The sequence below is a fragment of the Kogia breviceps genome, chromosome 10, assembly GCF_026419965.1.
Source record: "Kogia breviceps isolate mKogBre1 chromosome 10, mKogBre1 haplotype 1, whole genome shotgun sequence".
Lineage (NCBI taxonomy): Eukaryota > Metazoa > Chordata > Mammalia > Artiodactyla > Physeteridae > Kogia > Kogia breviceps.
In genome coordinates this window covers 55,592,994-55,609,509 of record NC_081319.1, presented here as the reverse complement: position 1 = coordinate 55,609,509, position 16,516 = coordinate 55,592,994, and the positions used below count along the sequence as shown (strand labels likewise).

Here is a 16,516-nt window from a genome sequence, read left to right as displayed (position 1 = left end):
CCAGAGATAAACCTATGCACCTATGGTCAACTAGTCTATGACAAAGGAGGCAAGGATATACAATGGAGAAAAGACAGTCTCTTTAATAAGTGGTGCTGGGAAAATTGGACAGCTACATGTAAAAGAATGAAATTAGAATGAAATCCCTAACACCATACACAAAAATAAACTCAAAAGGGATTAAAGACCTAAATGTAAGACTGGACACTATAAAACTCTTAGGGGAAAACTTAGGAAGGACACTCTTTGACATACATACAGCAAGATCTTTTGATCCACCTCCTAGAGTAATGGAAGTAAAACCAAAAATAAACAAATGGAACCTAATGAAACTTAATAGCTTTTGCACAGCAAAGGAAACTCTAAACAAGATGAGAAAACACTCAGAATGGGAGAAAATATATGCCAGCAAATCAAGGGACAAAGGATTAATCTCCAAAATATATAAACAGCTCATGCAGCTCAATACTAAAAAAAAAAAACCTAATCAAAAAAGGGCAGAAGGCTTAAATAGACATTTCTCCAAAGAAGACATACAGATGGCCAAGAGGCACATGAAAAGCTGCTCAACATCACTAATTATTGAAATGCAAGTGAAAACTACAACGAGGTATCACCTCACACCAGTTAGAATGGGCATCATCAGAAAATCTATAAACAACAAAGCTGGAGACGGTGTGGAGAAAAGGGAACCCTCTTGCACTGTTGGTGGGAACATAAATTGATACAGCCACTATGGAGGTTCCTTAAAAAACTACAAATAGAACTACCGTACGACCCAGCAAGCTCACTACTGGGCATATATCCAGAGAAAAGCATAATTCAAAAAGACACATGCACCCTAACATTCATTGCAGCACTATTTACAATAGCCAGGTCATGGAAGCAACCTAAATGTCCATTGACGAATGGATAAAGAAGTTGTGGTACATATATACAATGGAATATTACTCAGACATAAAAAATGAAATTGGGTCATTTGTAAAGAGATGGATGGTCCTAGAGACTGTCATACAGAGTGAAGTATGTCAGAAAGAGATAAACAAATATCATATATTAGCGCATGTATGTGGAATCTAGAAAAATGGAACAGATGAATCGGTTTGCAAGGGAGAAATAGAGACACAGATGAAGAGAACAAAAGTATGGACCCCAAGGGGGGAAAGGGGGTGGTGGTGGTGGGATGAATTAGGAGATTGGGATTGACATATATACAGTAATACGTATAATATAGGTAACTAATAAGGACTTGCTGTATTAAAAAAATAAATTAAAAAAAATAATAAAGGAAACCTCTCACGGGAGGCCACTCTGGGTTCTGCTTGTAGAGCCACTTCCCTAGTGATCCAGGTCCTGATCCTACTTAGGACCATTTTATATCCTAGTCACTGTTCCCTAAATTGCATCTCAACCAGCATCTTCTAGGATCATGAAATCCTAGTTTCTTTAGACAACCAGGATTCTTCAAGCAGGCTCTGCCTGTAAGAGGAAAGACCTCAGCTGTAAGTCATGGATCACCAGCTATCAGAGGGACTCGAAAGAGTTGGTGCAATCAGCTACTGTACCAATTTACAAATTACAGTCAAATTACCTTGGGAACAACATATCTTTGATTGTTGAAAAAGATTTCACTTACAACTTACAAACGAATGTGCAGTCATGAGTATAATGGCATGACTATTCAAACTCTTGGCATCCTTTCTGAATCACAGAGCTGTAATTTTGCCTCATAAGATCCTGATATATTTCCAAAATTCCTTTGAGATAGATCCAACTTAATTGCAATGAGAAAGAAAACGGGCTTCCAGTCCCTATATTTCAAGGAGAGTATCGTTTGAATTTGATTTGACTGGTTTCTGATATCTTTGGTTTGTAATGCCTAAGGGTCTTTCTTTGAAGCATCTTTGAAAGAGTCAAAAAACTTAAGAAAAACCACTATCTAAAGTCTAGGAGGCTTTGAAAGTATTGCCTATTACTATTTTATTAATTTTAAAAATCTTTCAAATATTGGAATAAAATCAGTTTTGCAAAGTAGGAAACATTTGGCTAAGGCATAATGTTGAGCTCAGAAATCTTTAAGAAAGAGTTGGTCAGTTGGGATGCTGAAAATAAGAGATTAATGGTATTTTAGAGATCCACATTTATTGACCAGGAAATGTAGCCACATGTGTTATTAAGAGAAAAAAAAAACATAAAAATGTGTGTATAAAGTGGCACCATTTTGGTTAAAAATAAAGGAAAAAATAAGGTAACAATTTACTTAGCTTTAGGAGGTGGCATCATGGCTAATTTTTCTCCATATCAACTGAAATTTCCAATAAAATTGTATGACTTAAAAGAAAACAACACTCCTATTTATTTTTAGGGGAAAATGGACAATTGTGGAGCCATTTATAAAATCTTACAAATGTTTTTCATTTCATGATTTTTAGTAGCAGAAATTATTTTATTTCTATATAAATCCCTAAGTGCTTCTAATACATACAAAAGTAAGAGCTCAAGAATTAGTTTTAGTTGTTTTTTCAAGTTGGAACACAAACGGACTCATTGGACAATTTCTTGGGAAGTTGGACCAGAGCATTAAGGTCTAGGTAGAAAAGAAATTTCATTTCATTGAATAATGTTTTGTTTGGCATGATTTTTATATTTTATTTTTAATCTTTTTAATCACATGCATGTGTTATTTTCAGTTGCCTACATGTATACTTAAGTTTCTTTGTTTTCTAGATTCTAATACAAAACTAGAATTGTATTTGGTATATCAGGTGGGTTGGAGAGTAGTAATTTAGGGTCCAAGAGGATGTCAAAGCTACCACTTTTAGTGACAGAGACAGTACTTGTGGACATTTATTTTAAGTATTTAGAATTTGGCATATAAATACATGACTGAAGACTGTTTCCAGTAAAACATGGGTATATGTTAGGAAATGCATGACTTATTAGAAGCTTCCCGAGGGTTTCAAAGTGAGTTTTGTCAAAGATTTGGAAGTAGGAAATCATGGATGGAACCCTTTCCCAGGGAAATAATGTTCAAAGGGACCCAGGGCTTGGTACAGAAATAGAGATGGATTGAAAAGTCTGTGGAGGGACTAGCTAGATTGTAGACTGTGGCAAAAAAGAAGGCACACAGGTGCATGCCTCTTCAAAGGGCTACCTGTATGTAGGATTCACTTTCTCTTCCTTCCTTCTTGCAGTGAGCTGCTTAATGCATCCTTCTGGGTGGTTACCTAGTTGCACTACAGTATCCACCCTCTAAAGGTGAATGTGCCATAGGGCAGGAGATGTCTTTGCTGTAGAAGGATGTGTAAGACTACATACAAACATGCTTTCCAGGCCATTGGCTGGAGGCATTGAGTGAGTGTGGATTAAAGTACTTGGGGTGGGTGGGGAAGGGGAGATTGTCCTTCCATTGATCCTCACACACTGATGCCATCAGCTCTGCTCTTCTGATGGAGGAATAGTTTACAGTTCTACCTGCCTGTAAGGCCAGAGCAAAGAGAGGGAGGGAAAGATGGGCACCCAGGAATAAAACCTTCGTTTTGCCTACTGTGGGCTAGGATTGCTGAGCTGTAATTAGAATATTCAGTTACAGCTTGCTTCCATCATACTTACAGACTCAGTGGAATTGTTTTATCAATACCCTGGCCTGCTCCTGTGGCCACAATGCATTATACACTTACACATCCCACTGCTGTTGATGGCAGAGACACTTAGGACCAAAGGTTCACATGAGACATATATTTTATATGTGTCCTTGAACAAAGGAAAGGAAAACTTTGCAAGATGATTCACAGAGGTTAATCTATCCATTTACAGCCAAGCGGACTGCTCCCTTAATCTCTACAATATTATAATGAAATCATGGCTGGTTTAGTCGAAAACCTTGACAAATCATTGAGTTTCTTTAATCTCAGTAAAGCATAATGATCTCTCTAAGCCCATTAAATAATGATCCTGATCCTAATTTTGACTTTATTCAGTAGAAAGAAGCATTTTCTCTCATTTAAAAGTCATTTGAACAGGGTGAGAAGGGAAGTGAGTTTGGGGTTTTGAATTTGTGTTTGGTTTAATAAGACTCTCTGTGCACCATAACTGGAATAAGAAGTGTCCCATTTTCAAGCGGTATGCCACTAAGTATGTTGCTCCCTAAATTCGTCTGTCTTTTGTAATTGTCTTATTCTGCAGGGAAATGCCACTTGGGACCTAATTTCTTTTCCCTAGTCCTCACTTTTGTCACTTACTCTCAAAATGTACTGAGTTTGCCCCCACCTGGAAGAAATATTTGCTATCTTAGAACACTAGCACTTTCTTTTCACCTTTTATGTGATACTAATTCCTCCCTATATTTTGTATTTAACTTAATGCATTTCTATTATGCACAAAAACAGGAAAACAGAAAGATAGACTAATGCACACATAAATGTAGAATGTGGATAGTTTTACCATCATGCTGTTCAATGAGAAGGGGCCTGACTTGGGTATTCAGCTCTGATGAGCAGAGCTGTGCACACAAAACCATCCATGCATATTATACTCAATGAAAACATGCCATTTTGCATATGCTCACTGATGTAACCCAATGCATAAGAGGAGCCTCACTGTATTTAAATGTCTTTATCTATCCTACTAGACCATGAACTCCCTGACAGGAAGGGCCATGTCAGAGTATCTTGGTTTTCCCTGCAGCATCGAACACACTATCTTCTTTGCACATAGTAGATGTTTAGTAAATTAAGTAATAGTAATATATACCACATCGTCTTTATATGATGGAATATTACTCAGCCATAAAAAAGAATGAGGGCTTCCCTGGTGGCGCAGCGGTTGAGAGTCTGCCTGCCGATGCAGGGGACGCGGGTTTGTGCCCCGGTCCGGGAGGATCCCACATGCCATGGAGCAGCTGGGCCCGTGAGCCATGGCCGCTGAGCCTGTGCGTCGAAGCCTGTGCTCCGCAACGGGAGAGGCCACAGTGGTGAGAGGCCTGCATACCACAAAAAAAAATAATAAATAAAAGAATGAAATAATGCCATTGGCAGCAATATGGATGGACCTAGAGGTGATCATACTAAGTGAAGAAAGACAGAGAAAGACACATGTCATATGATATCACTTACATGTGGAATCTAAAAAAAGGATACAAATGAACTTATTTACAAAAGAGAAACAGACTCACAGACATAGAAGACAAACTTATAGTTACCAAAGGAGAAAGGGATGGAGGAGGGATAAATTAGGAGTTTGGGATTAGCAGATACAAACTACTATATATAAAATAGGTAAACAACAAGGACTTATTGTATAGCACAGGGAACTATATTCAGTATTCTGTAATAAACTATAAAGGTATATATATATATATGCAGAATATATATATTCTGAATTACTTTGCTGTACACCTGAAACTAACATAACATTGTATATCAACTATATTTCAATTTAAAAATAATAAAAATAAAATTAAGATTAAATAATAATAATAGGAAAGTCACATCATGGTTCAAAAGTGTCCCTCGTAACAGGTCAATTCTATTTCAAAAACTGATGTCTTATTTTAGTATTCCTGGCACTAGAATATCCGAATGTTTAGGTAATTAAGCTCAGAAGTCAGGGGAAGAGAATGAAGCAATCTGTTTCCTGTATGGGGGACCCTGTTACCCACCTTATTTGCCTCCGTTTGCTAACTGTCTGAAGGCTGCAGCCCTTTGCATAATAAGACCAGACACTGTTCTTTTCTTATAAAACCGTTCCATCATTTTTCCAAAGGTGCTTCAAAGTGGAGGCCATTTCAGATTTTAATGGTTTGAATTCTTTTCCCTCAAAATGAGCACTCTTGTCTTTGGCCTCTGCATTCTAGCAGGATTTGTCTTTGCCTTTTTTTCTTTTTTTCCACACCATGTAAGTTAGGCTATTGCATTGTGGCATCCTTGCTTCATTGTAATGGTCAGTCACAGGACATCAGTGCGAAAGGAAATACTGAAGAAATGATTGGGTTTCCTTGTTAGTTTGGTTTTACAAGCATACATGTAGCAAAGAATTTATCAGTGCTGTCCTTCAACTACCTCCTTTGATCAACATAATGCAGAGAACTAGGAAATCCAATAATAAGAGCAGACATTTGGCAGACATTCAACAGTTTAGGGATGTACAAAAAAATCGAAATACAGATGCCTGGAGGCAGCCTTGAGTCCAGCAGACTTCCAGGAAGCCTGCAAATCACTCTTTCCTTCCTGCAGGCCACCTTCTCTCCGTGCTCTGAGCTCAGATGACAGCTGCAGAATATTCTTAAGCCTAAGTAGAAAGAGGGGGGATTTATGGAAGGGTGATTCTTAAACATCTTCAGCTGTTATATTTGAGTGGAACTTCAGTGGAACCTGTGATTCCTAGACAAAGTGTTCACTTCTGTTTAAAAATCGTATTTGACTCACATCTGGATTGTCTTTGAAAGAAGTTGGATGTTAACATCAAGCCATCTGTGTTTCAAGTGGGCTTTTATGACAGTCATTCTGCAGAAATATGAAATGTCGTGTGAGATTACACTCTGAGAACGAGTTTCATTCGGCTCATGCCACCACACATCTGAACCAGGAATTCTGGTTTGTATCATTTCCCTCACGTAAAGAACTATCCAAAGTTGGTAAATATGTAAGCAGTTTACATAGAGAATTTAAGGATCCAGTTGCAACACAGAAGTATAAAATTAACTGTTAAAGATGATAAAGATGATACCAAAGGGGAAATGTGGGGGAGGGATAAATTAGGCATTTGGGATTAACCTACACACACTACTATATATAAAGTAGATAACCAAGAAGAACCTGCTGTATAGCACAGGGAGCTCTACTCAATATTCTGTAATAACCTATATGGGAAAAGAATCTGAAAAGGAATGAACATATGTATATCTGAATCACTTTGCTGTACACCTGAAACTAACACAACATTGTAAACCAACTATACTCCAATGTAAGATAAAAATTAAATTTTAAAAAAGTTGATAAAGAGACTTTTAACAAAATTCAAGTGAATTGTCACACAGGGGTCCAGCTGAATGGCAAAGGTCATAGAGAAGCTGCCTACAGATAACATTGAAGAAAACAAAACCAAAACGCTCTGGCAGTACCATTGTTTGTAGAACTGTCATAATTTCTTAATATATATATTTTTTCTCCTTTTTATAAAGTCACCAGGCTTGTAATGCAATAAAAATAACAAAACTTTAAATTAACACACCAAGTTTAAAGCATTTCAGGAAACTATTGATTAGCTCTGCCAATGGAGTGAGTGCATTTGGCGAATGACCTAATTAGTATGGAGGTGGTTCTTTCTTGCTGCTCTCTGCTTCCCGCTAATTGCAGAACTGCTGGCCTTATCCCCCCTTACAAGGAAGGAAAACAAGGACAGGGGTGCGTGGAGAAGACAGTGACATTCAGTTTTCATTCATTTGAACCTGCTGCCAAGCTTAATTATGTAATTGAGGCAGACCAATGGCCTTTCAGTCACTCGGGCTGGTGTTTCCAGTGGGTCCCATTTTATGGAGGATTTTAGCAGTTACCATAAAGCATTATTAGCTGGAGCTGAACTAATCTCCCTACCCTGCCCCTCACCAGATGTAGGTACAGAGGTTTCTGTTCCCAGGCTTGATGATTTGTAGTTAAGGAAAGCAAATTGAAACCAAATTGGAGTTGCTTTATTCCTTCGTAAAGGCATCATTATTCTCTAGGGGCAGCTTCGTATTTAATTTTGTTCCTTTCTGATTGCGATGTAGTATATGCTGTCACATAAAAGTCAAGAATGCAATGTTTATTTCCAGAATTGTGGTGTTTCTTTGGGGGGGGGGGGCGCATGCTTGAGACATTTTACCTCTGCTTGTTCATTTTAATTGGTGAAAGTAAGTTTGTATGAAAAGCACAGAGCTCAGTGAAACATTGATTCTTTATTTATAACTTTGCTTCCCAGGAGCCTTCAGGAGAGGAGATATTTTGTACCTAGGGACCACTCTCCTTGCTGGCATGATGGCTCTTTGGAAAGACACTCTTCTCGAAGTTCACCCATAACTTCCCCAATTCAGACAAGGCTCAGGGTGTCTCCTGCCCTCACAAGGATTTCTTCTGTTTGGATTGGAGTTCAGCCCTGGAGAACAATATCTTGATTTTGTAATATCCTGTGTGATGTGCGTAGTGGAAAAAATGGAGGAAGCCACACTGTGATATAAGCCGAGAGTCATGAAATCCTTGGTGGCGTCACTGGGTGGCAACGTGGCTAAGCCAGAACTGTGGCTGCTTGGCATTTGTATTCTTTAGAGTCAAAATGTATTAACAGACATTTTTATTAGTTAATCTCCACTGTAGTCCCATGAAGTAACTTAGCATCTTTTAAACATGGTTTCAATTAATTTTGACAAATGTTTATTAAGCTCAGGCTATGTCCCAGAAACAAAGATATACAAAGAAATAACACCTGGTAATTGAGACCGCTCTTTTTTTCTTCCTTCCAGTTACAATGGGAAAAGGGCAAAGTCCCTCTTTTAGCACAGGACAGCACTTCATTCATGTTCTAGAACCCCTCACACTTCCACCTTCTCAGGGACATTGCCCTATAAATTATCCCCTTATCTGCCTGAAGCTTTAATCTCTTGACTTCTGCTTGATCTTTCTTATCAACATTCAAAAGTGCCAAGAACAGTATCTATCTCATAGTAGGGGCAGCAAATAAATATTTGTTGAATAACTTGAATGAATACTCAGCAGTACTGTACCCTGGCTTCACACTGAAACGAGCCGGGGAATAGACACAAACGTGTGTGTGCAAACACCTTGGCCACATTCCCAAAGAGACTGATTTCATTTTCCTGGGGGTGAGAAATGAGCATTGGTCATTTTTTTAGCTCCCAAAGTGCATCTAGCATGCAGCTAAGGTTGAAAACCATAGCATCTCCTATCTTACAACCAACAAACACAAATAGCTCCTTTGACCTCATATCCCCCTCGAGCTAAAGCTGGCTATTAATTCTCCTTCCCAGCAGCATAATGGCAAAGAAGACTGTAAACACTCTTTACCTCCCTGTCTTAGTCTTGCTCTTCAACTACTCAAGTAGACTTCAGTCGCCTCCACTGGCCTGTAGCCAATCATGAAAAGAAGTCCATGATATACACTACTGTATATAAAATAAACAACAAAGACCTATCTATAGCACAGGGAACTATACATTACAGTGTCTTGTAATGGCCTATAATGGAAAAGAATCTGAAGCTGTACACCTGAAACTAACACAATATTATAAATCAACTCTAGTTAAATAAAGAAGTCCAAGCTCCTAAAACATTGGGTCTCTCAAGCTCCCATCTTGCTCTCACTCTCAGTGGCATTTGACACCGTCAGTCTCTCTCTCCTGCTTGGGATACTTTCTTACCTTGGCCATGAGACATCTTATTCCATTTGTATTTCCTTCCTTCCCTCTGGTTCTCCTTCAGCCTCGTTTGCAATCTCATTTTCCTATCTGACACTTCAGTGGTGAAGTTCAGGCTCCAAACCTGGGCTCTTTGTTTCTAGTTACACTAGGCACTTTTGTCTTTTTCTCTTTCTGTAAATCATATCTTTATGCTGTTGATCTCCTAGTTTGTATTTCCAATCTTATTCCCTTTTCTGAGCACCAGCCTAATATATCCAGCTGCTATTTGACATTTTTACTTAGATGTCTCACAGGCATTTGTGGCTTACCATGCCTCAAACAAATATTTTAATTTTCCCTCTTCCCTGTTGGTTCCTCCTCCCAGCTCCCCATTTCTATAGATCACCCACCCATTAGCTTATGCTGAAAAAGCAGTAGTAATCCTTGTCGCCTGTATCTCCCCTACTCCCACCCAGTCCATCCATCACTGGGTCCTGTTAATTCTGCCTCCAGAATGTAACTCAGACCATCCATTGCATCCTGTCCATTTCATGGCCAGCTGTCATTTGTCCAGATTGCTGTAATAGCCCCTAAGTTATCTCCCTGATTCCACTCTTGTTACCTGCCTCCCCCCAAACCAATACCATCTTTAAGACAAGCCAGCTAGAGTGATATTTTAAGAAACACAGGTCATCCCATACCACTGCTTCCTTAAAACTTTCAATAATGAACAATCAGTCATCAGATTCTGTGGTATATGATCTCATTTACTTTCAGGGAAGTCATACCAATTTGCAATTATAGATTCATTTGTATGGTTATTTGTTTTATGTCCATCTCCCAACTCAACTATAAGCTGCGTAAGGGTGGGAACTGGGGGGTTTATTTTGTTTTCACTACTCTATACCCTGTACCTGGCAAAATGCCTGACATAGAATTTCCTTATTGAACGAAAGAATGAGCCTGCAAACAGATGAGGAAGACTGACCAAAGCATGAGGTGGGAGGGGTGCCTTGTCAAACCTCATGTAGCCCGTTCTGCTGAGAACTCAACCACTCCATGAATAAGGGTACTGTCTGAATGAGCTGGGTTGAATTCTTTTATGGGATTGTTTTATTTCATGTGCTAACCTCAGAGTCTAAGGGATTTTCAAGAATTGTGTCCTCTCTCTGGTGGGTTTCAGGGGCTTCTAGAAATAGTTTGCAAAGTAAGATTATAAAGCAGTTCATAGTACAGTATATTTGGAAAGGGCCTGTGTGGACTTTGCTTCACATCCTGGCTCTACTGATTAAGCAGCTCGTGATTTGGGACCAGTCTTGTCACCTGGCTTAAGCTTCAGTTTCTCTATGTATATATGTGAACAGGCATGAGGACAGTAGTACATGCATTATTATCATTTCATCAGGTGTCAACACATCACCCACTCAGGGCAGTTGCTGGAACATAGGAGATAAAATCTGCATTTTAGTTTTATCTTCCTTTCCCTCTAACTCTACTTCTTGACTTATGTTGTTCCTTTTCCTCTTTTTCTTTCTGCTTTTTCCCTCATCTTACTCATCTTAGTGGGTGGTAATACTCATATTAGTCACATAGTTTGAATTTTGTGGGAAGAAAGGAATTAGCAGTACTGACAGAGCAAGCTTCCTTTTGGATTCGAAATACAAACTTGCCAGCTTCTCTGCCCAGCTTTTCAAGAGCATTTGATGGTACACTGATGTGTAACAAGTTCATTTTAGGTTAACACGCTGGGAGGGAGAAAAAGAAGAAGAGATTCAAGGGGAGAAAATTAAAAAGTTAATTACAAGAAACAACTTGTTAATTGAATTCCCTTTCACTCTTTGGTTATTTTAGTGGCAGGGGGCATGGTCACAGTGCATGGTTAGTAGGTTTGCCTTAGCAGTTCCCCTCAAAACTTCTAAATGAGACAAATATTGGAATACAGAGCAAATCCCTGCCTGACAGCTGAGGAGAGGATCAGGATACGTATGGTGGGCACTGAGTGCCAAACACTCATTCTTGAGCATTTTTATTTTGAAATATTCTTGGCAGCTGAAATTACTGTTAGGCTAAGCCCTGAACTAATATCAGCTATTTTATGGGTATGCAAAATCCTTTTCATTTATTCTGTTTTACTGGCTGTTTCTTTGGCCTCACTCTGTACACACACACACACACACACACACACACACACGCGCGCGCGCACACACACAGGCACACAATCAGGGAACAGAATAAGCAACTCTTGTACCCTTTTCAGATTATACTTAAGTAACAAATAAGTGACATGGGTCTTTGTTTCTTATTTTTAAAAGACTCTTGAATATTTATCTATTTACTCACTCTTTATCACAGGTTCCTTAACAGTCAAATCGTTTATTTAGGATGTTATGTTTGAGAGAGACGAGGTCTGTAATGACTTAACACAAGCTTGGAAATCAACTGCAACTAGTTTCAAACCTCCCTGGACTCATTCACAACCTTCATTCATTCATGTAGTCAACATGCATTTATTGAACGCCTACTGAATACCAGAAACTGTTGAGGTTGCTTGTACTAACTTCATGCTGGTTCTATCATGGCTTTTATTACCATCCGTTTTTTTTAGGTTTAGAAAATTAACTTTAGAGATAAACTTTTCTGTATTTTTCAGCATTTTGTGTTCCTCATTCTTGCAGCAAATCCACTGAAGAAAGAAGAACATGGTTAAATAATATATTACCTAACTCACCAAATTAGTCTAAATCAGCTTGCTAATTACATAGCCAATCTCAAAAGCAACCTCTAGAAAATAAGCGAGTTACTATTTTATGTTGAATGATATTGTAGTATCTTTCCTGACATGTTAAGGACCATAGATTGAGGTCTATGGTTCAAGCAGGGTCATGAGTGCAAGTTTGTCAACAAACACACATTCTGTTGGTTTGACAGAGATGCAGCTATTTGTGAGTACTAACCAGGGCCTTTGTGTTTTCACAGGGTATGGTTTTGTAGATTTTGACAGTCCGGCAGCTGCACAGAAAGCGGTAGCGTCTCTCAAGGCAAATGGCGTGCAGGCACAAATGGCCAAGGTAAGAATGGTGTTTCGATTCTGATTTTTTTTTTCTTTTGTGATCATATATTTTTCCACTGCCATGAGCTGAATCGAATTGGAGTTTGCGACAGTTTGGATTATGTTTACTTGTTAGGGAAAATAAGAAACCCCATGATAGACTTGGCTTGGAAGAATCTGGCTAATTTATTTCATTAATTCTTTGTGTATATTTATTAATGTTCTCCTTTATTATGGTAACCTCATTAGTGATTGAAAGGCACTTATGAAGTGCTCTGTTTTACCCCAGACCAGAGCGGTGTGTGTATGCGCGTGTGTGTATCTGGGGCTTTCACCAGTACACAGTTTTGGAGGAGTACAGTTCTCAGTAAGATGTCTTTGGTAAACTACTTGTTGAAAACTCGCTCACTCTCATGCTGTGGAGAGCCAATCGCTGAATGATGGGGTGGTCTAATCTGTGCAGGGAAATAAGTTTAACACAAATGTATGTTGTCTGTATTGTTAGAATTTCACTTTGGTCTTTATAAATAGAGTTTTCTTAGATAATAATTTCCTAAATATTAATAATTTTCAATATGCTGTGATTTTTTTGTAAAACAAGTAGTCTGGAACTTTCTACCTGAAATTATAATGCATTTTTATATTCAAGAAAACAAATAAAATCACTTATAATAGTTTTGTATTCTGATTGCAGTGGTAATTACAAGAATCTACACATATGATAAAGTGACATGCACACATATTGTGCACACAATGTCAACTTCCTGGTTTTGATATTGTACTAAAATTATGTAAGATATAACCTTTGAGGAAACTGGGTGGAGGGTACAGGGGACCTCTCTATACTGTCGTCCTGTAAATCTATGATTATTTCCAAATAAAAAGTTTAAAAAATTAGTTATAGTGATGCTTGGTACATATTTGTTTTAAAATAATGGTCATTTTGGACTAGTAATTATTCACATGCAACTTAAGTTTTCTGATTACTACCAGTGAATGTGTTGATCTTTGGATTCTCAAAAGTTAGGTAGAAAAGCCAATAGATGTTGAAATCCTGATCTAATGCTTTTATGCCATATTTATGTATACACTTACTCTTAACTATTCCCACAGAGAGCTGAGTTATATTGATTAAGTTGTCAAATTTTTGGTCATTTGGATTTTATTATTATTGCTAAAATTCTCTGATGACATTTTCCAATTTCAGCATCCAATAACTAGAGGTGGTATATTTGGTTTTCTTCATCTTCATTTATCTTCTAGCAAGCTGATACCTCCCCTATCTGTTAACCTTTTGTTGTGGGTCACTTCCCGTAGAGATTACTTTGGTGGACTCATTGCCCTTTATGACACCTTAATTGTTTTTCAAGATGGGATAAATTAGAATTTGAAATCTTTCAGCTGTGTATTTCTCATCATGGTTGTGCCTGGAAGTTTTGAATTTGGTCATGAACTAAGATTGATGAAGTTAATCTTTGTAATTAATATGGGAATTACATACATGTCTTGGTTTAAAGGTTTCTTGACAAGAGTCAAGTTACTTGGCCACTTAAGTAGTGGCTTCTGATGCCCAACAAACAAGTGATAACATTACAGTGATTAGGTGTATGCAAAATATAAATTGAATTTCACCTGAAAGGCAGAACCTATTGACAAGAAAATGATGAAAAACATGCTCAAGAAAAACCCTTGTTATTGACATACCTTTGATCTAGTCTATGGATACACTGCCAAATTTTGGAAATTGCTAGATTGTGGCAGTTTAGAAATAATGATTACAGTCTGTATAATCTCCACTGTTTCAGATGTCCTCAGAACACACACACACACACACACACACTGTTATTTGTTGGATAAAAACCACTTTTATCTTGTGCAAGAGGAAAAGAAAGTTGTCTTTGATTTTATAACTACTGAGGATCCATCATGAATATTTTCCCTCTGTTTCTGAGCATTTTGGTACACAAGGAATCTCTCTCTCTCTCTGTCTCTTTATTTTTCACATACACACACACACACCAACCACTGACATCTCATCTAGACAGAAAACTATCAAAGGGAACATATTTTAAAGAGCTTCTAAAAAATCATTAATTATAGTCAGCATCTTGACCCTTGCCCATGCCCACTATACACAGTAAGGAGATTCCAACTGGGATGCTTAAAGGCACTTATTTTATTTCTGGAGTTGCTTACAGATCTCTCTACCTTATCAATTATGCTGTCTGTGGAGGAGATTCTTATTCCCTTTTTCCTCACTGATTTTGAATGTAAAGCCCAGAGCTGTAGATCCACATCTGCCCACTGCAGTAAATGACTCTGTAATTGAACTACTCAGAAGCAAATAAATAGCCTCCCTTTGACAATGAAATGGAACAAGCTTGACCACCTGTATCAGTAGATTTCTCACTGCGCTATTGGATTTCATGGCTTTTTCCCCTATGTCCTGGTGATAATTGTTTATTATCATATAAACCTGCAGTCTGCAAGGTGTGGGAAACTTGCACTATATTTTTTGCCGTTTAAGTATCTACTGAATTGCCGCCTGCATCCTTGTTCTTATCAATATCCTGCTATGCAGTCTGTGGGGCCAGATTTTAATGACTCCAGGATTTTTGAGCAAAAATGCCACAAATAACCGAGGTTCTTAATAGCAACCTGGAGCAAACATGAAATGCTCCAAGTGAATCACTTTATTTAGCTAACTTTCTCCAATGTGTGCATATGAAAAATTCAACTGATTTGTCAACCAGGAGGAATTAATAAATCATCCAGTAAGTGGTAATTAATTAATAATGTATAACTATTAACACAGACTGACATTTTCTGTGTACTTGCTGTTCTGCCAGAAAGGGTTTTTAGGGATCAAAGCATGTTTCTTTTAGGAAAGCAGATTTAAAATATTTTATTAATACATAGCAATTAAGAGCATAGGTTTGGAGGGAGATATACTTGGCCTTGAATCCTGGCTCTAATACTACCTGGCTGTGTGACCTTGTCTAAGTTATTTAAATACCTCTGAAATTCTCCAATAATAATACTTAGTTTATAGGACTACTGTGAAAATTAACTAAAAATAAACACAAAGAATTTAGTATAGTGTTCAGATTACAGTTCAATACATGTTAATTATTTAATAAATATTGTTATGCATTAAATTCAAATTTGTTACTGAACTTTCTGTAAATCCTGATGTATGCTTTTAAGTGTTACTTTATTTAAAAAGTTTTCTGAGAAATATAATCAATAGGATCAATCAACAAGCATTTTTATTGCTTGCTAAGTGCCAGGCACTGTGCTAGATGTTGGAGAATCAACACTGAATAAAATTTCTTTCTTACTCTGGATTTTCAGCATATGATTTATCTCCTGGGATTGCTACAGCACTGGATTAAAAATATTGGTTGTTGCTACTCTTGCCAATTTTAGGGGATTTAAAAGAAAGTCATTTGCTAAGGAATATGTCTCAAGCGTAAAGGGAAAAGAGCTGAGAAAAACCAACTTAATGATAGCTTACCTTGTAGGTGTTTATTTTACTCATTAAAAAGAAAGCTGTAGATAAGCAATGAAGGGCAAATGTTTTGGGTGCCATCAAGGGTCAAGGCTGCTCTGTGATTCTTTATATGTGGCTTTCATCCATACATTTACCTGTTCTTTTCTGAAGTGCCACTTATTATATCCACATTTAAGCCAGGAAAAAGAAAAGGGCAAAAGGCTGAAGGATCATAAGGCTGATTCTGAAGTTTTAAAAGCTTTTCCAGAATCCTAGCTCAGGAACTTATGTTTACATCTCAATGGCCAAAACTGAGTCATATGGTTTCCCCCTTAGCTGCAAGAGATTCTAGGATGATGAGCATTTTAGCTTCTTGGCCTAGAGTAGAGAAAATCAAGAGTCATTTATCTCCCTGGCTCTCCAACATACACAAACCCGTTCTTCCCATTTATACATTTTGGGTGACATGCATTCATTCTTTCCTGAAGGGAGCCCACCTCAAAGCCTCACCCTGTCATCACATCTGGGGATGACATCATCTCCAACAGACCCAAACTCAGCTGCTCCTCTTGGCTTAGCAACTCAT

At 37.9% G+C, this 16,516-nt stretch overlaps 1 protein-coding gene across 4 annotated transcripts in view; it reads left to right on the top strand.

Annotated features, from left to right (window-relative positions):
- The window catches only part of RBMS3 (RNA binding motif single stranded interacting protein 3), a 1,499,266-nt gene that overhangs the window by 1,080,907 nt on the left and 401,843 nt on the right, over positions 1-16,516 (top strand). For all 4 annotated transcript variants that reach the window (XM_059077389.2, XM_059077380.2, XM_059077384.2 and 1 more), the window contains one exon: positions 12,365-12,456. In XM_059077389.2, coding sequence (XP_058933372.2) covers positions 12,365-12,456 — 92 coding nt within the window. The remainder of the gene's footprint in view (positions 1-12,364; positions 12,457-16,516) is intronic.